The sequence below is a fragment of the Gymnoscopelus braueri genome, assembly GCF_963280865.1.
Source record: "Gymnoscopelus braueri genome assembly, chromosome: 4".
In the NCBI taxonomy this organism is placed as follows: Eukaryota; Metazoa; Chordata; class Actinopteri; order Myctophiformes; family Myctophidae; genus Gymnoscopelus; species Gymnoscopelus braueri.
In genome coordinates this window covers 31,508,062-31,530,446 of record NC_137605.1, presented here as the reverse complement: position 1 = coordinate 31,530,446, position 22,385 = coordinate 31,508,062, and the positions used below count along the sequence as shown (strand labels likewise).

Here is a 22,385-nt window from a genome sequence, read left to right as displayed (position 1 = left end):
TCAAATTTCTCTTTTGGGTCTTGAGTCTGGGACTCGAAGACCCAAAAGAGAAATTTGATGTCTCCCCGGGAGCCTGGGTCTTGACTCAAGACCCAAAAGAGAAATTTGATGTCTCCCCGGAATCATACAAGGAAGTAAAATGTATAATAAGCAAGAAAGGAAACACGGCCGCAATAAATGGATCCAGGGAGAAAGCGTGGCAAAGTATTGCCGACAAATTAAATGCACAAGTCGTCCAAAAATATATACAATTTATACACAAGTCCATAAATATATAATTCAGTTAGGCTTAAACATGAGGAGTGTATAGTGAATATTGGAATTATCGCCTGCTAATCTATAATGCGATAGCCTATTATATGCGCCATGCCAACCAATATCTCTGAGTCTGTGCTCAGGAATGTGTCAAAAACAAAAAAATCTCCATGAATTCAAGGCTTCATGGAGTGTGTAATTGATAGAAAATAAGTATTTATTGGGTGAACTATTCTTTTAAATGTTTGTTCAGGGACAATTTAACCCATTGCTGAGACCTGGGATCGAACCTGGAATATCTAGCTTATTAGGCAGGCTCTCTAACCATTCAGCTATGGCCACATCATCAGCAGGGATTCTAAGTCAGTTGTACTCTGTAACTGTAAAGGGGTTTCAGGGGAAACCAGCAAAATGAGGAATAATATAATAAAAGATTATAACGGAATAACGGGACGGTATACCGCCGCCCCCCGTTACCACCGGGACCCCCGTGGACGGCACTGCAGATATATAAATAGATGGATTCCATGTAATCTCTACATTGCATAATAATTAAATTGATAATTTAAAATATGCTCCTCATTGACTTACATTGTACAGTGAAGAGGGTCTTTTAAACCCGTAACTAATCATTTATATGTGTGTGTGTATATATATATATTATTCTATTTAAGTAATATAATTAAGTTGATTATATCTTTATTTCTTTTTATTTGAATGCAGGGTCATTAAACTGAGTCCATATACAAACACATGTGTTGAATTAACTGTGGAAAAACTTGAAGAACAAGGCACTGGATTAAGTAAGCTTGGCTGTTAGCCTGGTCCCTACCAGGCTAGTCTCGCGTAGCCAGACAACTATTCCACAATCTCTGAATGTATGACCGGAAACATTTGAAAATTGTGGGAGGCAACAGTCTGGCCATGCGAGACTACTACCAGGCTAACTTCACAGCTACATTTCCATGGTAACTAAGGTAAATTTTATTTCGTGAAATCGAGTCATGGATAAACTTATCCAGGGTGCTCTGGCTAAACTAATCTGGCAAGATAATTCAGCTTTCATGAAACCGATTCATCGCTAATCCTGGCTAAATTAATCCAGGACAGGTGTTAAATCCAGGTTTAACCCCTAATTCTGCTTTCGTGAAATAGGCCCCCGGTCAGTAGATGTAGCCAGCATAAGAGATGTGGAAATATGGTCAGTTGAGTCTTCTTTCACCATATTCTTCACAAGTGGGCTACAGCCACATTTGCTGCCCGATCTAACAACCCATTGAGGACCACGGTAGCCAAGAAAAAATTAGTTGAGCTGGATCCACTCTTGCAGTATTTGAAAACAATTTACCCAATCCTACAGGGTGTTCAATGATTTTCTTTTTGGAAGGTTATGTTGAACACCGATATTAGATTCTGATACTATTTTGAATAGACCATCCCTTCATGCTGTGTTCATAATAACATTTTACATTTTGCACTTTTTCTAATACTTTTGTACTTTTACTGAACAGGCCTTTTACTTGTAACTGAGTATTTTTATATTGTGGTATTTATTTTGCTTAAAGGGATAGTTCTATCGATTCGTCACCCAATGGAGACTTGAATTCATGGATATTTTTCACATTCCTAAGACAATAATTTGATGACCAGCAGACCGGTAGGCAACGGAACCGCTGCCAGTCATTAAATTATCAAGTAATTTTGGGGGTGAACTATCCCTTTAAGTTAAAAAAATCTGAGTACCTCTACCACCATTGATAAAGCGTAATGAAGAAATCATAAATCAAAAAGCAGTGAGCATTGTTTGTGTTGACATTTGTTATTTAAAGTGACATTCACTTCGGTGGGACATTTACAATGGGGCTTTGGCCTTTTATCAATCGATAATTGGCCATAGAAAATAACAAGAAGATCAGTTTAAATGTTTACATTGTTTGTAGGTGCTGAAATCTAATTTTAGGCTAGGCTGAACAATTGAGTCAAATTTTTGACATGCCCAAAACAGGGACACCAGGTTGAAGGTGGTTAAATGAAAGCAGGTGACACTTGAGTGTTCTCAGGGCTGATATGCATGCTAGTAAAAATGCTGTATTGACATATTGCTTCGAGTACTGTAAAATGCAAGTGCTTTATACATGTATGCTTTGTGAACATAATGGCTTTCAGTTGATGGTCATTAACAGCAGTACAACACTACTACAGTACGTTGACTGGTCTGTCCATTAGTCAGGTTCAACTTATAGTTGATGTGCTGCAACTGACGGTAACCTGGTGTGCTGATTTCTACTAGCTAATATATAGCTAGAGTATCACGTTTATAGGGGCCTAGAGACAGATGAAATACACAGCAGTTATATGTGCTGTGAACGAGCAATGTCACCTGCTTTCCACAGCAACAAACAAGGAGACTGTAGTAAACATTGGTAAGAGTTTCTCTGGTCTTAGAAATAAATAGATTGGCAAGTGGATTTGTGAGGTACTGGTAGGGAATACAGACTACATGGTTCTACAGGTTGTTCAAGAAAAGCCTGACAATTTCATTTTGGTATGGTCTTTGGGATAAAAATAAAATGGTAGAAAAGTGCAAGTACCCCCCCCCCCCCCCACCCCCAAAAAAGAACAGGATTGACAATACATGGTTACAATACATATACTCGCGCACACACACAGGCTTCCATGCTGGTATCAATCATTCTTCAGTGAGAAGCCTCCATCAAAGGCAGGCTGATAGTCTGTATGCAGCTACAGTAGCAAGCCCACTGACAGAATAAGGACATCATCAATCTGCTTCCACACTGTATCCCTGTGTTGTTGCACATGTGCTGCTCCTGAGTAGAAACCCATACTGTACCTTGTGTTTCTATCCACTAGCTGGTGGCTTTCAACAGACATGATAGAATAAGTCCTTGACTCCACACCTGAGTACATTTGGTAACAGGTCCATAAGAGAGAACTCAGCTGTATACAAAGGATCTGAAGCCTGATTTGCAGTTTACACATTTCAAAGAATAGTGTTCTTCATCTACTGACCTTCCTCTGTTATACCTGTATACCAAAACTGTTGTATCATCCCAAATCTTGAAAACACTCCAGCAACTTTTAAACACTTTAACAGCCTGATTTGATTGTTTGAGTGAAGAACCTCCAGAAAACTTCTGGTTACCTGTCAAAGTGGCGCGAAACAAAGCATTGATAACAAGAAGTTGCCCTACAATCAGAGTGACTGAGTGTGTGTTACACTGACCATCAGGAGTATATTTTCTCTGCTGCTCTACACACACCTGCTAGACTCCATGCTCGTTCTGGAGGTTTGTGTTGATTTCCTATAGAATATCCAAATAGAAGACAATGACCATTTCACGAATATAATTTGTCATTTGTTGTGGCCATGAGAGCCACATGAGAGTAATCATGCCAATATTATTGGCAGCATGTATTTCTTAATAGATGTCTACTGTATCTATGTTACTATGGCAAAGACAGCATGGTGGCCTTCTGTGACACCTTTTCATCATTACTTTGTCAAGAAGCTTTATTTGTTAAGTCCTTTCCATGCCTCCACCTTCCCCTAAAGCCTCGATTCTATTACAAACTATAATAGAATCAAATTCTCTTATTTCAATGTATTTGATGATCCATCGAGTCTTTGAACCATCAGTTACAAAATGTCAACAACTAAGAATCAACTTCGAGGCTTAAACCGATCCACTGAAACTGATTCAAGTCCACAGAAGGTCGTTGGGGAGATGCTGGGAGAGAACGGCTGAATCCAACATCTGGTGGGTTTTCTTCAGGCCTCACCACCACATCCAATGTATGGCTTGAGAATATCCTTTAATGCCACTTGATGTCTCTGTTGCTGTGCATTCCAAAACCCTGCCAAATCCTCCTCCCTGCAGACCTCCCCTCACTGCAGCTGGGAGACTTTGAGGGGCGTGGCACTGCCAAAGTCCAAGAAGAAGGGTCCTTCCTGTTTGGGTAGAAAGGTGGTGGGGATGACGTTGTAGATGCCTGCTGGAATATGGTCCGCCTCCATGTAGCTGAAACCACACCTGCAAAGACAGAGGGAGAGAGAGACCATGTGTTGTGAAACACTGTAAACAAACTAGATGTTTTTTCTTTCTTCAGGGAATAAGGAGATATAGATCGCACCTCAGTTTCCATGACCACACACCAAAATAAACATTTTCTGAACATGTGCAGTGTAACTTCACCAGTTTGATATAATCTAATACTGTGAAAACAAGTCACTGCACATGTTAAGGCGCAAAACACATGACCTAGGGCATGTGACAACAACAACACTACAGCATGCCAGGGACAAAGAAAAACTGTTTATCATGAAATATATGATGCATGTCTAGCTAATTTATAGCGACTAGAAAAAAAGCTCCCTTCGGGCATTGACCCCTTCAGACCTGTACGCCGCCCCCTCCCCCCATAGCCTCCACACCCCCATTTTCCAAGCAGTTCCTACCTCAACCAACAGCAGTGAGTTTGTGAATTAGTTAGAAATTGTATGTGACGGCCCGGACCACTGGCGTAGCCTAAGCTGGGCTACAATGTAGCCTGAGTGCCTGACATGTATGTGACCACCAAGGGCGAGACCCACAGATTACCATTTTGTTCACCAGGGTAGCTCCTCATTGATGGTAATGTTAATCTATTCATGATATTGAAGTAATGCTTAAATGCACTTTCTTTCAGTCTTTGTAAATAAATGGCTATGGGCATGTAAATAATAAATTATCACCTGGCTTTCATCGTTGTAAAATATTTTTTGTTTTCGTTTTGTAATTCAATCCCCTTCCGTGCTACATACAGTACAATATTAAATATTGGAATTCACCCAACCCCTAAAAAGTATACATACTCCTGGGGATTGGCCTGACCTACCTGTAATCTCCACTGGTCTTCTTCTGGAAGCCTGCTGCGCCTGCATCCACCACTGTGGACACAGTCACCACCTCAAAGCCAACACTGTACTGCCTGCAGAAAGACACACAAACAACGTGTTGAATGTTTAGGAGTAGACAATAGATTTCATATACAGCATTTATTACATATATTGTCTGCAAACTGTTATCCGTTATAATGCTTTACTCTTGGGTTGCAATAGTTGTTGATTTTTCTGATGATTCTTCCACTCTGAATAAGAGTGTCAGCTAAATATCTGAAACATAAATATGATGTGAGGGAGATGAGAGTGTGAGTAGGGACTCCACTGTGAACAGTGTGTGTGAGAACAGAATATTTACCAAATGACTGTGATGCCGGAGTGATATCAGAAAAGACAACTGCAGTGATCTCAGTCATTTTTAATGTTTGTGAGTGAGAGAGACTCTACATTACTAGCTAATTACAATGTGGGCTGAGGAGAGGCAGTCTGTTAATGATCGTTATAATCAGCCTTTTTTATGCTCCAAAGGCCTGCAACTCTTCTTGTAGAATAAACTGGAATAAACCTTTACTTATTTACTTGCTGCCTAGAATGTAGGGCAGCAAAGGATTTCCACTCCTGTCTGTTAAAGACACTGGCCCAGAACAGACAGTGGTAATCCTTTGTTGCTGCCCTACATGCCAGTCGGCATAAAGGGTAGTAAGTATGTAAGTAAAGGTTTATTCCAGTTTATTCTACAAGAAGAGTTTTAAATACAAAAAAAATTACAATTTACAATTTGGCTCGGCAGCAAAAGAAAGGGAATGTGTGTAATATCTGTAACAAACGCCTTTTAATCAGCACCCTAGATTATTGAAAAATAAATCCTTAAATACAGTTCAGTGAAACGTCATCTATCTCACCCCAACACCTATAGACTTAAACCATAGAAATATACTTACAGTAGTTGACTGGAGTCCCCCAGGGCTCTATACCACCCCCCCCCCCCAATGGAATAAGCTCCAGGTCAATCTCAAAAACTGTAAACATTATCACTATCACTGCTCCTGCATACTTTCCCCAAAGCTGTTTCTGTGACCACAACACATACTATGCATGTATTAATGAAGACTTAAAATGTGTGTTTTATATCACAAATCACACTGCCACCATATCAGTCATACATTTTTTGTGATGGTTTGGCCATATTGCATGGGTCCGAGATGAGGCTTACCTGGACCCTCTGAGCTCAATAAGCAAGGGCCCTGGTCGTTCCAGATTAAATTGATAGATGGGGTTGTGCTTGTAGGAGTCCTTGTAGTTGCCACAGCCTCCTGCACTGGCCCCCTTCCACTGGCCGTTGATCTGAGGAACAGAGAGAGAGAATTGGGTTCAGAAGCCAAGGAGAGGATTGGAGGAGAATGCTCATTGCTTTTCGGCACTGCCACTTTCCACTTAATTTGTGCCCCGCACAACCAGTCTGCTACTGCTGGCTTAAGCGTCTCAAGGGTACCTTGAGAGAAGTGAACGAATGCTGGGAGGGACAGGGTTATAGGGAAAGACAAAACCAGGGGTGAAATAGGGACTGAGAAACCTGGCAGCAGACACAGAAACGGATTTTCGCTATTTGGGCCATTGAAACATGGTACACACACATACAAACACTGGTACATACTGGTTTCTTAACACATCCACCGCCAGAGGTTAATCTCATAATGTACTCACCAGTGCCAAGGTGTTTTTGTTGTTTTTTTGTTTTTTTCATGTCGCCATAGATCTTGTTAAAATCCTTAAGATTGAGCCGTGAACGGTCTGTTTACATCCGCGAGATCTCCCAGTGAAGACCGCATGTCAAACGGACTTCCATGACTGTAGTTAGAGCGGATTACGTTAAACAGTGAAATGCGAGGAGAAAAAACTACAGGAAGAGAATTGAGTTTCAGTTTCGTCTGTAGAATGGGAGCGGGCGTGATCGTCGAAACCGGATCCCAAATAATTCTATTTCCTGTCATCAAACCGGAAACGGAAGTGGATCAAAAAAATTCCGAAAGTGCACCCGGACCGCGCATGCGCGAAAAGACCGCAGCCCGTAGGACTACGGGCTCGGCGCTTAACCGTTGGATTTAACGGCCCGTAGAACTACGGGCCCGGCGGTAAAGGTGTTAACATAAAGAAAATTCTGGTTGTAGGATAGAAAGATATTTGTACCCTTGTACCATTATGGATTAAGGAACCATACACTGCATTGTCATCTATCATTTAATTCACGAAACATGTCTGTATGTCCCGGGCTTAACTCTGGCACTGCCCGACCAAACGGCCTCAACCTGTCTGTATGTCCCGGGCATAACTCTGGCACTGCCTGACCAAACGTGTGTTCCATATGACCCGGGGGTGTGCAGTGCCAAGAAGCAATTCGATCGGACCAACGGTTTCCAAGAATAAAAAAAACCACACAAATATCTTCACTGATTGGCTGAGCTTTGCATCACGTGTGCCGTTTCATCAATATAAGTGGCAGCATGTACAATGGAACAAATAGTACAAGATGTGTGCTCATGGTTGACGGAAGCCTCAGCCGATGGAAGCGCAGAGCAAAGCAAAAACGCGGTGCGCCTGAAGCTGGCAACGCGTACGAGTACATCAGATAACAGGAGTATTGCAAAAGGGCATGTATTCCCAACTTGCATTGTTCCTGACTTGCATGGCCCCAGAGTAGGCTGGTGACCAAAGGGCACTGGTCTTGTATTTACAAAACATTATGAACTCATTGTTATGGTGTGTGAACAACGTACCCTTTTTATGTTTGTGAAGGGTGTTGGAATCTTGGAGAAGGTGAACTTACATCCAGAGTACACCTGTAAAGAAAATAAATATCATCATTCAATACATTTAAAATATAGAATATTTAAAGTGAAAAATGTATATCACTTATCTATTCATTAACAAAAAAAGAAATCATGTTGTGCAACAGCAGTAATCATTTAGTAAAATGTAAAAGTAAAATTAGGTGTAATGTTTATTTTTTTCCTTTTTGAAACAGAAAATGCTTGTTTCAGTACATGTCTGCCTCTATTGCATGCTCTAAGTTCCACACAGAGTGCCTACTGATGCACACACACATACAGAGAGAGAGATACAAACACACAGTTTTACATTACTCCGTCAGACAGTGTTGGGTTAACGGATGGTAGCTTTCTCCGAGTGAGTGGTGCACACGACTTATGTGCGTTCATGTGATTTTTTGTTGCTTTCTCCAAGTGAGGTAGTGGCCAGTACCTATAGGGATGTTTCGGATTCCTACATGAAGAAGCTGAGAGGAGATGTATTGAGTCATTTAGGCCAAATTGAAACTCAGGCATGCCTCCTGGTGGAGATTTGTAGGTTTCTTAGTTTGATATAAGCCACTGGCAGTATGGCAGTTGTGTTGATAAAAAGATTGACAGACACACTCGAGGACAGCCGCATGTGTATCTGTAGACACATCCATATAAAAAGAGCCATGCGAACACACACACACCGTCTCAAAAGGGAAGAGAGCAAGTTTTCTTTTGTGAACAGCTATTTAAAAAGGTGCAAATTGCTAAAAAAAAAAACGATACGAGTCACAGCTGCATGCACAAGAAAAGAATGTGAACATAAACACTCAAGTCAACCTCACACAGTGTTACACGCACGCTCACACACACACACACAAACACACACTCTGACTCAGTTGCTTTCACAGTCCCAATGTGGTGGTTTCCCATGCAGGCTGTAATTAAATAATAATCAGAATGGTTAATTTCAGTCTGCAGCCGGGTGAAAAGTGAGCAGAGAGCAGAGGAAAGGAGATGACACAAGACGGAAGAGAATGTGGTCTTGCCATGCATCGGCACTTCTCCCTCTCTCGCAACAAACCCAAGTCAACAACTTCTCTCTCAACCCTGCCAGCAATAGTTCTCCCTTTTGCACAGATGTACATTGTCGCACACCATTGTGCATTTGTAGATGTAAACTGCCGCACACAAGCGTGCATTTCTATACTGTATGTCACTGTGTAAGGACACTGTATTGATTGACTAAACTGAATTCCTAACCCTGTTTTTTCATCCATTAAATGTTTAACCTTAACCTTTATCCTAACCTGACTCACTGACTGTGAAGCTAATGTCTCAGTGTTTGCTCCTCAATTGATGACCTGAGATGATGACCTCGCAAGAATGGTAAGACAAAGTGCATGCACACACACAAAGACAAAACTAGAGCTGCAACTATCGCTTATAGTGATTATTCTGTCGATTAATTTTTTGTTTTAATCCAATTATGGAGAAGCACTTTTTGAACATTTTCTTATTTATTTTTTCTCTCTATATATAATCATCAAATTGACAGAAATTTGAATAGATATTGATATTTCATAATCGATTACTAACTTAAGAACTCACGAACTTAAGCCCTATTTTATATTTCATCATACAACATTTATCATCAATTAAATCGATTAGTTCGATTACCTGTTTCACCCCTAGACAAAACAGCCACTTTATAGATACAGTGTTGATAACATTGTGTGTTTAAGTCACTACTGGCATTATTTTTTAAACACACGCTCATGCATGCACTCACCCACTCTTACACATGCTTAGTTGCAGGGACACGCTTTCTCAAATCTCACTCTCACTAATATGTGCACACACCACAAACACATACCAAGGGACCCAAGTATGGCCCAAGCAATGCATTAATGTATTATTCTCAGTCACTGCATCAAACGTAGCTTAGATCTCATCCTGCATACTGCCAAGTGCCGACTCTGGGGACTTCAGCCCTGACACTTAGTGAACACAAAGATAGCCTTTCATCTCCCTCCCTCTCTCTTCTGACTCATCATTCTCTCTTTCCATCTCCCTTCCAGCCACCCCTTCTCTTTCTTTCCTCCAGCTAAACTGCAGGGTATATGCTGTCATCACACTAGGATGACCTCTGCACCATAAGATACAGACCACAGTGTTTCTCAATTTAAAAGGATGATCCCACACACAGGTGTGTGTGTGTGTGTGTGTGTGTGTGTGTGTGTGTGTGTGTGTGTGTGTGTGTGTGTGTGTGTGTGTGTGTGTGTGTGTGTGTGTGTGTGTGTGTGCATGCGTGCTATGCGACTGACTGTATTGCAGTGTTGGAGTCGATTCACTTTCCATTCAAATTATTCACAACATCGATTTTTGACAAACAAAATAAAGTGGTGTCCACGTGGCGTAAAACCTTGTCCATTACTGGAGAGGTCTGGGTTTGCTGCCTGCCAGCGGTGCCTCCGGTTTGGACAGGTGCTCCAGCGAACACAACTGACAGTGTTTGAGGAAGGGAAGCGGACAGGGGATTGTGTCCTTGACGCTGCACTAGCGAGTAGCGACTCCTGCTGGTTATAGCCTCTACACACTGTACGATATTTGACCTGATTTGCCTCTCGGGATATTTTTTGGTGATCGCCGAGAAAAGTGGTGTAAGGTACTCCGAGAAGAAACACCCCGATAAATTGCGCTCGGCGAGCATTTTTACTTTTCTAGCATGTTGGATATTTCGGTTTGTCGGATCCGATGAGAGCCGTGCTACACCCAATCAGAGCAATTGATAGAGTGAGCGAGCCTGCTCAACGATAGAGGAATAGGGGCTTGCAGACAGAGAGAGAGAGAGAGAGAGAGAGAGAGAGAGAGAGAGAGAGCTGTGTGTGTGTGTGTGTGTGTGTGTGTGTGTGTGTGTGTGTGTGTGTGTGTGTGTGTGTGTGTGTGTATCTCTGAACAGTATTGCCAGGTTTTGCGCGAGAAATAAGCAACCATGTCTATGAAAACAAGCCCAACATAGGCTGCATGAGCACTTTAAACCTATATACAAATAAAATAGCCGATCTACAAGCTCACAACGCGTCGCAAATATTTTCAAAGAAAAAAAAGCAACATTAAGAAATAAAGCCAAATAAGCAACTACACTTTGGAAATAAGCTAAAAAGAAACGCAACCACCAATATTTTTTACAAGCAACTCGCTTATAATAAGCGGACACGGCAACACTGGTCGGGATCACATCATGGCGAAATATCTTGGAATCAGTGAACCCCTCTCGCCGACCAATCAATCGTGCGAGAATCACAACGATATATTTAGCCCGATTTCAAGAGAGAAACTCGTGCAATGTGAAATGCTTAACGATCTGTTCACTCGCCGACCATTTCAAATGTCGGGCAGTGTGTAGAGGTCTTTAGTCAGGGTGCTTGTTGTTCATCAGGAACCCCACGTTCACACTTAAAGCGATAGTTCACCCAAACAATTATTTTCTTTCTATCAATTAGTCACCCCATGGAGACTTGAATCCAATAATTTGATGACCAGAGGACTGGTAGGCAGCGGTTCTGGTAGGAGACACAAAGGAGACTTTGTGTCAGTGTCTCCTACAAGAACCGATGCCGGTCATCAAATTATTGGCTTAGGAATGCAAACAAAACAAAATAATCTCCATGGGGTGACTAATCGATAGAAAAAAAGTAATTTTGGGGGTGAACTATCACTTTAATGAGTTGGGTTTGAGGCCACAGTAAGTTGTATCATAAAAAAAGGAAAAGAATAACTGTTGTTTCTGTATCATGTAAATTAAGTTTACATAATGTACACAATGTATATTGTGTGTGTGAGTGTGAGTGTGAGTGTGAGTGTGTGTGTGTGTGTGTGTGTGTGTGTGTGTGTGTGTGTGTGTGTGTGTGTGTGTCTGTGTCTGTCTTTTCTCACCCGGAGCGTGTAGTTGATGGTGTTTTGCTTCTCATACTGGGACACCACCAGAGTGAAGGTGTGCGTCCCTGCACTGGTCAGCCTCATCTTGGTCAGGTAGTGGGGACTGTTGATACGGATACCGTCGATGTAGGGAGGAGGATCAGCTGAGGAGAGACACATAAGATGTTGTCAGGCAGGATAGAAGATAAAGTTAACACCAGACATTTTAACACACCCGACTGATTAACAGGTAAAGGACTCTATATACACTATATTTTAGTCAATGATTACATGATAGTAAAAAATACTGTTGATGGACAACACATGCTGATATTGGCAACACACTTGTAACTTTTTGGATATTGGAAAGGCTCGATGACCACTTGTTTTGTTTTCTCTCATGTGGGTTCATTGGGTTCATTTCTCAGCTCTGTATTGTGAAAGAAAATCCTTAATTCCTGTGTGTTTGGAGTGGCATCGCTGGATCACAAACTGTTACAGCTTAAACCCTTATCAGAGAAGACGTGACTTACCAGGGTAGTAAACTTTCTTCCCATCTGTCTTGTAAACAACAAGGGTGATGAACTCCCGATTTTGTGCAAAGTCATCCTGGGTAAAAAATAAAATACCAGTCATTAAAACGTTAATCAAAAGTATATTATTATTATGTGAAAAAATGCCACGTAACAAGTGCTTGTATTAAAGCTGAGGTGATGACAGAGCTCCATTTAAAAAAGTGTAGTGTTTTTTTTCCATATCTCTAAACTTTCAGTGGTCATGATGGGCGCTTAGCCTTTATGATGTGACGATGTTAGCCGTGCTGCTTCAAATTTAGCCATTATGGACCTCACTAGTATATGAAATGGTAACAGATGATGACTCTTTAAAGCCAAGAGGCATTTATTTATTCATAACATGCACGTGAATATTATGGCTTGATCTACCATCTTACCCGGATTCTGAGGTCCTGCTGTTCCTGTGCCACAGCTGTTACCGTGTACTGCTACTTTGTTAGTGATGAATATGTCCCTTCAATAAATGCTACTTGGTAAAGCTCACCTTATCAGTGATGTGTCTGGTAAGCAGCACCCACACAGCTGCGCCCCCTGCTGGACACTGGACCTCCAGTCTGAACTGGGGGTTGTTGGCCAAGCTGTAGGCATCCTTAACCGGGCCCTGCTTCCCATCCCAGCTACTGCACACAGCCCAAGGAACAAGACACACACACACTTGAGAAAATGGGTGCATTTATATTCATTACATAATTTCATACTGTCATAAGCTTAGGTAACACATTCTTATAAATGTCTCATTTTGATTCATGGTTCACTGCCAGTTTTGAGCAGTGACACGCGAATATTAAAGAACACGCGCGTGTCATTTGGGTACATGGTTTTGAATGATGTTTAGTTTCAAAACTCTTAAAGACCAATTGCACTAACACCACCACATACATTATACACACCTGTGGATGCAAGAGGATTCTCTGAACAGGCTAGGGTTCCAGCTCAGGTAGATGACATCATAGTATTGACACAAGTCCTCCCAGGTTATCCAGAACACACCTGAAGAGGAAATGCTGGTTAATTTACTGACCATATTCTCACAGTGGCCATTTTGCTCCCATGTCATACTCAAGATTCAAATAATTACGAGGCTATTAGTGTACCAATTATTCATACAAAAGTGTGCCCTTATTGGGCTGGGGTATAACAAGCCATTTCTGTTCTTAGCTGCTGCTGCTAACGCTTAGAAACCGGTCCCTCAATAATTCATAGATACTGAAGAAGTTTTCCAAAATGGCACAGAAGTGTTCATTTATACCATTATCAAATTTCTGCGCCGTCTTGGGATCAAAGTTGAGGTACTTGAGTAGTTCAGGAGTCCAGCTCTTCTCGTCTCTCTCGCTGAATCGTCCCTTCCATCGCAGATGGCTCCATGGGTTCTTTAGCTGAAGGAAACGCTGCCCCTACAACACCAAAAGAGGAAGATGCAGGTTCTATTCCAGGCACAGCTGCATAATTAATCATTACGATTAATTCACTGTCTGTATGGCAATTGAACTTTTTATTTTTAACATATCCCTGCTTGATGTGTATTCAAAGACCTTACAAATACAGTACAGTACGCAGAGTCATCGCGAAGGACCTTTGCATCACATGCAACATTTCAAAGCTAATTCACTGTGTCAGCTATATATTGGCTACATTAGCTTGATGAAAACATCTCATCTTCCCTGCTTAGGGGCCTATACAGGACCCTTCTACTTAAAATAGCTAATCTAAGCATCCCAAGAGAAACACACCAAGAATCATCAGTGATATTTATGGTTACCTGATTAAAGATATTAAAGCAATGACCATCAATCCCATTATTTATATTTGACATTCAACGTAATAATGAATGAGCATGTTTATTAAATTAGTTATTGCTGTGGGAACAGCAGAATGATGGAGCGCAAGCATGTCCAATATATAGGAGGACTGACTCATACTAACGCTAATATGCTAACCTTGTACGGCAGTGATAAGTGGTTAGTGCTAGCATGCTAACCTTGTGGTCCCGGATGTCAAGGACAGCGTAGGCATGTGTGGGCACCAGGCCCCACCTCTCCCCCTCCTCCTCTGTCATCACCCCTGTCGCTGTGGTGACGAGGACATCACCCCGATGAAACCTAGGAGGGGGAGGGAAAGACAAGGGGAAATGTAGGCTTAACTGTTGGACAAGGCTGCAAACAGGCTCATGGAAAACTACTTGCAAAATAGAGATAATAATAGCTGCATACGTGCACAGCTCACTCACCTCTGGTACAGCATGCGGAAGGAGTCATCCTTGCTAAAGGACTGATTGTCTGAGTGCATAGCGATGCGTTCAGGGATCCAGCCAGTGAGCGCGTGGAGATCAATGTTCTATTAGACATATGAAGGAAAACATATGGACAACACTGGTGAAAATGGCCATGAATGAACAGTCAGTGATGTAACTGAAAATGTTACAAATACATTGTTGTTATTTTTTATAAGGACAGCTTGCTGAACAAAGGCCTACTGTACCAATGCTGCTTCATACAGTTAATTTGAAAGTACGATTTCCGAGGAAACGTTTATATATATAACACTGACGTGCATAAGCAATCTTGGTAAATACAAAGCAGCATATAAAATATAACCTCATAATCATACAGTATAAACACTCAACCATGTTTTTTACTCTACAAGCGTTTAAGTGGAGGTGAACATCTGCAACATACCGAATTGGATCCAGGGAAGTCGTAGCCTCCCATGACCTTCATGTAGGCCTTCTCAATGAGAGAGACCCACAGCTCATTCCTGTTGCTAGAGTAGGAACACAGCAGCTCCCCGTTGCGATCCACAGGCAGATAATCATCTATGATCACCTACAAAGACACAAATTCTGGTGGGTTCTGGTAAGCTCCTATGGTACACCGGAGATGGTGGTCATAAAATGTAGATAAACTTATCAAACATTGTCTCATTGTGTTAACAGTTAATGAAACTCCCACAGTTGGTAAGTTCACACTCACCATGAATAAGAGAACATTTTCTCATCATTTGGAAGTAGAACCCACATACCTAGTTATAGGTACTACTACTAACTTAGACTTCTTTATTGATCAGATATGACAACGTTTCGATCTGCCTATCGATCTCAACCTATGGACCGAAATGTCATATCTAATCACTAAATAAGTCTAAATTAGAATGTACCTTGGTATGAGTTGTACTTCCAAATCATGTTCTGTACTTAACCCAGTACACACGGTCCACTGTACAATTAATTTGCTACTCAATTTGTCACCATTATCAAACATTTGGTGTCATCCACCTCAAGGACACCTGCCAAATGACCATTTGAGAATGCTGGATTGAGTGGGGATGCCCATTCTATCCAACCGATTTCCATCTCCGTCTTACCTTCCTGGGAACGCCGTTGATATGAAGTTTAACCATATACTTCCCACAAGGGTTATACTCTGGTTGCCCTCTGCGGTTCTGAGGGTAGATGATGCTGCAAGAAACATACACACAGATACACGCACACATCATACACACACATAAGAATAATAACGTTTCAGTGATGAATATGAATATTCAACTGATGTAATAATGGTGAGTAATGCTGAAGAATTTCCCATTATTTTGATGGTGCTGGGGTCATGTACCTTGTGATAAGCTTCTTGCTGTAACGCCTCTCATAGGCTGCGCTGATGGCTAATGAAGCCACAAACGAACAGTCAGACACCACCGTCTGAAAATATACAGAAGAACAGATCACGTACACATGTCATACTTTCAAAAAGCTTCTTCTATTATTTTTTTTACTCTGTACAATAATTATATGAAGTGATGCCATCTGGTGGCTGAGTTTGCACGTAACATTTCAGGGAGAGATTGGTTACCTGTGGTTATGAAGGACTGGCGATTATTTTGGAATACTGACAATAAAAGATTAAACTGTACTACCTCTTCCTGACATTTTCCTCTTTTAGAGTATATATTAGGCCTATATTACAGATACTTTACGGCTGTGTCAGAGTTCTAATTAATAATAATCAAACCTGTTTGATGCTGAAGCTAGACACAGACAGGATCATGGTGGGGTTATTGCAGATCTCGTCTGGTCGGACCCAGCGGGAGAAAATAGCTTTCTGCTTGGGTGATAGCGCCAGCTTGCCCATTTTGTCTCTGTTCAAGGGAACATGCACATACATAGACAACAAATCGGTTATAGCAGTTATGGTTAATTGGCGTAGTTGTTCAAGTTTGTATTTTACTGGGTTATTTCATCCTTCATCACACAATTTATTTTGTCCATAAATAGTGGCTATGCATGTGATCATATGGCAATGTAGCCATTTATGTTCCTAGATTTTACCATAGCTGCACACCTACAGTTTAGCCAAGTTCCAGTGTTTCAGAAAAGGAGGATAAAAATGCTAAAAAACATTTTGTGGAAACTAAAGGAGAAAAGCTATGTCTGATGAGAACAACCACAGAAATTCAAAATGTCAAAGTATCCCTTTAAACCCTCAGTATTCAGGGTACTTGAAACATAACACAATTTTAGAACTGCGCAGCATCTTCATGTAGCACATATTTTTTCTTGTTGCTTTGATTTTATAACTGCATTTAATGCATCTCATGATGTGGATATGAGTGTACAGTAAATTGTTACAGTACATAGTTACATGTTACAGAACATCACACACAGCTGTGTGAAGGTGACTTTTGAAGGCAGTTGTATGGTTTACTGAATTATTGTTATATTATTCAAAACTCTGTATTTATATCTAAAAGTGTGACATCATTTTGCTCACATCTACGTATCTGAACAACATTGAAGCCATTTGACTTTGTATCACTGAACAGAATACTGTTATAATACAATGACAAACAGCCCAAAGTTGACTTACGAGAAAGGGACAGGGAAGGCAAATCTCTCCTTCAGGTCCACACTCATAAAGGGAACATAGGCTATGCTGTTGATTGTAGATGTGCTCCTAAAAGTGAAGGATGACAGAGTTGTATTTGATCTCAGGCCTTGCTGTAGAATATGAAACATTACACAATTTCCAGGCAATATAAACACAATAGAGCCACTGTACTTTCTTATGTTGGTATGTGTGTGTATCTAAAGTAATCTTGAAGGGGCATACATTTCTGTTCTTCACCCTTTAATTTGCAATGGGAAAATCATTTACTAAGAAGTTAGACTATCAGAAAAAGAAAGAGGCAAGAACAAACATGTTTCATTTTCTAAGAATCCACACGTTTCCAGATGTCAATTTATCGGCTGGAGTTGAAAAAAGTGTCTGCCTGGAAAATACACCCTTCAAGTACTGTAGGCTCAACGTTACTCGTCATACACAAGTACAGTAGTATTGACCATGGGTCTACAGCTCTATACAATATTTTATTATTTTGTAACATGTATATCAGCATCAAATAACATTTCCTCTACTATGTTTTGCCAAATTCCATAAATATTCCGTTCTAGCCAAGACATTGCGTTTCTGTGTAGAACATATTGCTCACACCAGCCTGCTTACCTGAGCACCTCAATCTCCTCTGAGGTGTACCTCTGGCCCTGAGGCTCGCTGGACTGGACTGCCCGGACCGGCTGGGGCCGATCATGAAGGGAGAACTCTGGCCCAAGGGGGAAAAACTGACGAACCGGACCACCAGAAGGAGCACTGCTGGGCTTGGCCCCAGACAGTCCCTGTCTGTCCTGAGGCTGGGCTTGAGCCGATTTGGAAAGGGAGTCTTTGAGCCCCTCCGCTCTGAGAGAATCAAATGTAAGTGGTTGTTTATTCCAGTCTGGTACATTTGACAAATTGCAGTTGTTGGACGATGACAACTTTATTAAATAAAGTAAATAAACTCACTGGAAACAGATGATTAAAAGTCTTACCGGTCTAAAGCCTGGCGAGCCAATTGCTTCAGTTTGACCTGCAGTGCCTGGTCTGATGTCTCATTGGACTGTTGGAAATACAAACAATGAGAACAGCGTAAAGAACAAGTGACAGGGAATAGACCAAGAGAAGGCATGTTATTTTATGAGAAAGAGGGGGGGGAAGAAACATAAAAACACATAGAAACACAAAAACACACAAGGGAAGAGTTCTCTTGTATGTGGACTTCAACCATACCTTCACATTGAGTAAAATAAGGAAGTGCCACGCATCAACACTATTTCCATACACAGGCTTGCAACACACCTTTACTCAAGAAATGTCATTAAGTTTCTACTCCCTGGTATTATAGCACACATCTGTTGAATAGCAAATTGGAATGCCCCATAACCAGTTAGTTGTTTTAGTTAACTACAAAAACATGCACTTGGGACTTACGTCATCAAGAAATGTGTTATTTAATTAATTGTGGATCTTCTTTCAAAGACACCTACTGTAGACATATCAGCATCCAAACACGGTGTCAAACAGTAAAAGAAATATGACCAACATTTCATGGAATTTCAAAACGTTTTGCTTCAACACTATTTACAAATTCAATTTCGATGCCATGGGTGAGGTAGTGAAAGTATACTCATTACCCATTGCCAGAGCAAAGCTATAAAGATATATGTTAGAGGAAGCCAATGCTCTTTGAACCTGACACCAAGTGCACATTTAGACCGAAGGAACATGCCAAGCCATCAGCAATGGGTCAGAGGAAATTGAGAGGAGAATATTACTCAAAACCCCCTGCATACAACCTACAGATGCCATCTGTGGCATGAAACTAACATATATTAATATGAAACTAACTTTTCTCTGGTGGTACAACATGGCCCAAATGAAGACTAGAGTTAAAGTTAACTTTACAGGCTAACAGAACCCTCAAGGCCTTTCCTGAGCAACACCTACCGTCTTGATGCACAGTTCCACAGCCTGCATGTAGAGCTCAATGGCCTCGTCCCCACTGTTTCCCTTCTCATCCTCATCGAAGGCCTGGGTGACCAGGAAGTGGGCTCGCTCCAAGTCCACCTGCTGCCGTGACTTCAGTGGATCACTGCTCTGTGCCTGGACTGGGGACACAAGTCAAGGAATAGGACATTGCCAGTAGAGGCATTTAAGAGGGCAGAATAAGTACCTCAGAGAGAACAAGGTATATAATATTAGACTTACTTATGCCAACTATGCTGCACTATTATTTTAAAAACAAATACAGAGGTCACCATTTAATATGGCTATTTCTAAGAGAAGCCAGAGAGCCTCCTCGTTAAGGTGTTTGGATTTGGATGTAGTTCAGATCTCATGCTAACTACGGTAACATCAAGTTTCACATCAGACTCAGCTAATTCAAAGCACTAAGGTGCTGTTACAGTACCAGCTCACTTTCTCAAACATTTGAAAAGGCTGTAACAGATTCCCTACATAATCATACAACATGTTATAACAAAATTCACCAATACAAATTATGCTTCATTTCGGTTTTCTCATAAGGAACACATTTGGCACACAACTGATTAAAAGTACAGTACAATAATGTCCTGCACTTGGTTCCCTGGAGGCAACACCCACTGAATATTCAATAGACATTTCCTTGAACACATGACATGAGTGTTTGACTTAATTTCATTCATGTACTGTATTCATTCATATCCTACACACACGCACACGCACACACACACACACACACACACACACATTATGCGCTGTCCCAGAAATGATGGAAATAATCAGTCAGGACCAATACATATAATTTTTTATTTTGGTTTTCTCAATAGGCACAAAGTAGCACACAACAATACTTTTCCTGCACTTTGATCCTTGGAGAGACAACACCCACTGAATATTCAATATACAGGACACTTCCTTGTGTGGTGTCGGGGAGGGGAGGGCGTTTCCGTTTCATTCATGTACTGTATGCTCGCTCTCTCTCTCTCGCTCTCTCTCTCACAGAAATTATGGAAAAAATGACTCAGGACAAAATGAGAATTTCCCCTGGTCCTTTCACCAAAATTTGCTTAGATCCATGATTACGAACTGTTCAAATGTAGCAAATATATTAAAGGTTACAGTAGGGGGTGGCCTGGTGTTTAGAGAGATGTGACTATAAATGGTCACAGCAGGTCTGCTTTCCCACAACAGCTACTTTGTTCATCAATGTCAACATTGATGAACAACATGAACAAATCCTTGAACAAGACACTGAGCACCTAGCCAGCAGTCAGTTTCATGTTTAAAACATGAATAGGTTGGAAAGTAAAAAACTAGAACCCAATGTTGTCTTTTCTCATATCAACTCACCAGCATTATGGAGGGCTTGTACTCTATCCAGATACTCTGTCACCTTATCCTGAATGGCCTCCAGCTTGGACCCTGCCATGCTCGCATAGATCAGGGCTTGGGCTGCCTCCTACAACAAAGCATCCAAGAGAAAACAATGGTTTCATTATGACATACTGTACAAGAAGTCAGAATGGGTAAGTACCTCACATTTTTTACATTGATGGAAAAACAGGACGAGGTGGGTTAAGTTGATGGGGGGGAAAAATAAGGAGGGAGCCTGGTGAGTGGATGGAAACCCCAATGTGGGTGTGTGAGTTTAAAAGAAAATCCTTAAAATGTTTAAGGTTTTGCTTATTATTGCAAAACATACATTACCCACGTCATTTGAAAATAGCCAATCAAAAGATTGTAATACATTTTATACATTTGGAAACTTGTGAAATCTGACATGATGAGTACTTTCTACTTTTGTACTTTAAGTATATTTTTGATACCAATACTTTTGTAATTTTACTTAAGTACATTTTTAATACCGGACTTGTATTTGTAACAGAGTATTTCTACATTGCAGTATTGATACTTTTACCTAAGTAAAAAATTGGAGTACTTTCTCCACCACTGGGAACAAACCTTAGGCGCTTACCTTATAATAAAAGACAGCCTCGTTATATTTCCCATTCTGATCACAGGTCACAGCCGTTTTAGCGAATTTGACGGCATCCAGCTCCAGCTCCGTGCAGTCCATAGTGAAGACAACTTATTAAGTTAGCAAATAGGCTAGCTGGCTAACAAGCTAACGGCAGTCCGTTTTTATATAAACTGAGGACACCAATCATTTACAGATTTGAAAATCATACTAAATGTTACACTGGCCTTTATAAATACTTAATTATCCACTGGTAACATCATATTCTGCTAACGTTTGGTTTGACAGCGGTGTTGTTTACCAAAACAACCATGTTGCTTCCGAGAATGACCTGCGCAGCCGCAGCAGAGTCTCTCTCTCTGTCTCTCTCTCTCTCTCTCTCTCACTTCCATATATTTATATATATATATATATATATATATATATATATATATATATATATATATATATATATATATATATATATATATATAGATGTTTTGTTTTTTATAATTATTATTATTTTTGTTTTTTTTGTTTTGGATATTAACCAAATATTTTCTTTTTACTTGTGCAGTTTCTGTTTCCAGGAAGAGAATGTGATATTGTTTATTTATGTTTTTGGTGTCTTATTATAGTCCCAGGGATGGGTCTTATTATGACAAGACATGAAAATACAAATTCATTCATTCATTCATTCATCCACCCATCCATCCATCCATCCATCCATCCATCCATCATCCATCCATCCATCCATCCACCCATCCATTCATCCATCCATCCATTCATTCATTCATTCATTCATTCATTCATTCATTCATTCATTCATTCATTCATTTTCAGACACCTTTCCCTGGGTGAATATGGTTGATATAAACTCACCTGCTCCAAAATGGCATCTGTTAATGTATGTTCGTTCAGATTTAGTGAGGAGTCATGTGGGCTCAGCCTCAGTTTGAAGCGCTTCATTGTGGTACCTAATACGAGGTACACATACACACACACACGCGCGCGCACGCACACACACACACACACACACACACACACACACACACACACACACACACACACAGACACACACACACACACACACACACACACACACACACACACACACACACACACAGACACACA

The 22,385-nt window shown here is 40.8% G+C and overlaps 1 protein-coding gene across 1 annotated transcript; it reads right to left on the bottom strand.

The window, feature by feature from the left end:
* Positions 1-1,135: 1,135 nt before the first annotated feature.
* On the bottom strand, positions 1,136-21,593 carry LOC308083806 (calpain-7-like). The gene is made up of 21 exons (XM_080426191.1): positions 21,270-21,593; positions 20,645-20,753; positions 19,259-19,419; positions 18,304-18,371; positions 17,942-18,172; positions 17,306-17,392; positions 16,451-16,577; positions 16,055-16,140; positions 15,807-15,900; positions 15,122-15,268; positions 14,674-14,780; positions 14,425-14,545; positions 13,696-13,840; positions 13,337-13,436; positions 12,931-13,066; positions 12,405-12,480; positions 11,890-12,035; positions 7,930-7,992; positions 6,369-6,499; positions 5,152-5,244; positions 1,136-4,307 (listed from the first exon to the last, which is right to left on the bottom strand). The coding sequence occupies exons 1-21, from the start codon at positions 21,369-21,371 to the stop codon at positions 4,163-4,165; spliced, it is 2,475 nt and encodes an 824-aa protein (XP_080282317.1). The 5' UTR covers positions 21,372-21,593; the 3' UTR covers positions 1,136-4,162.
* Positions 21,594-22,385: the final 792 nt, after the last annotated feature.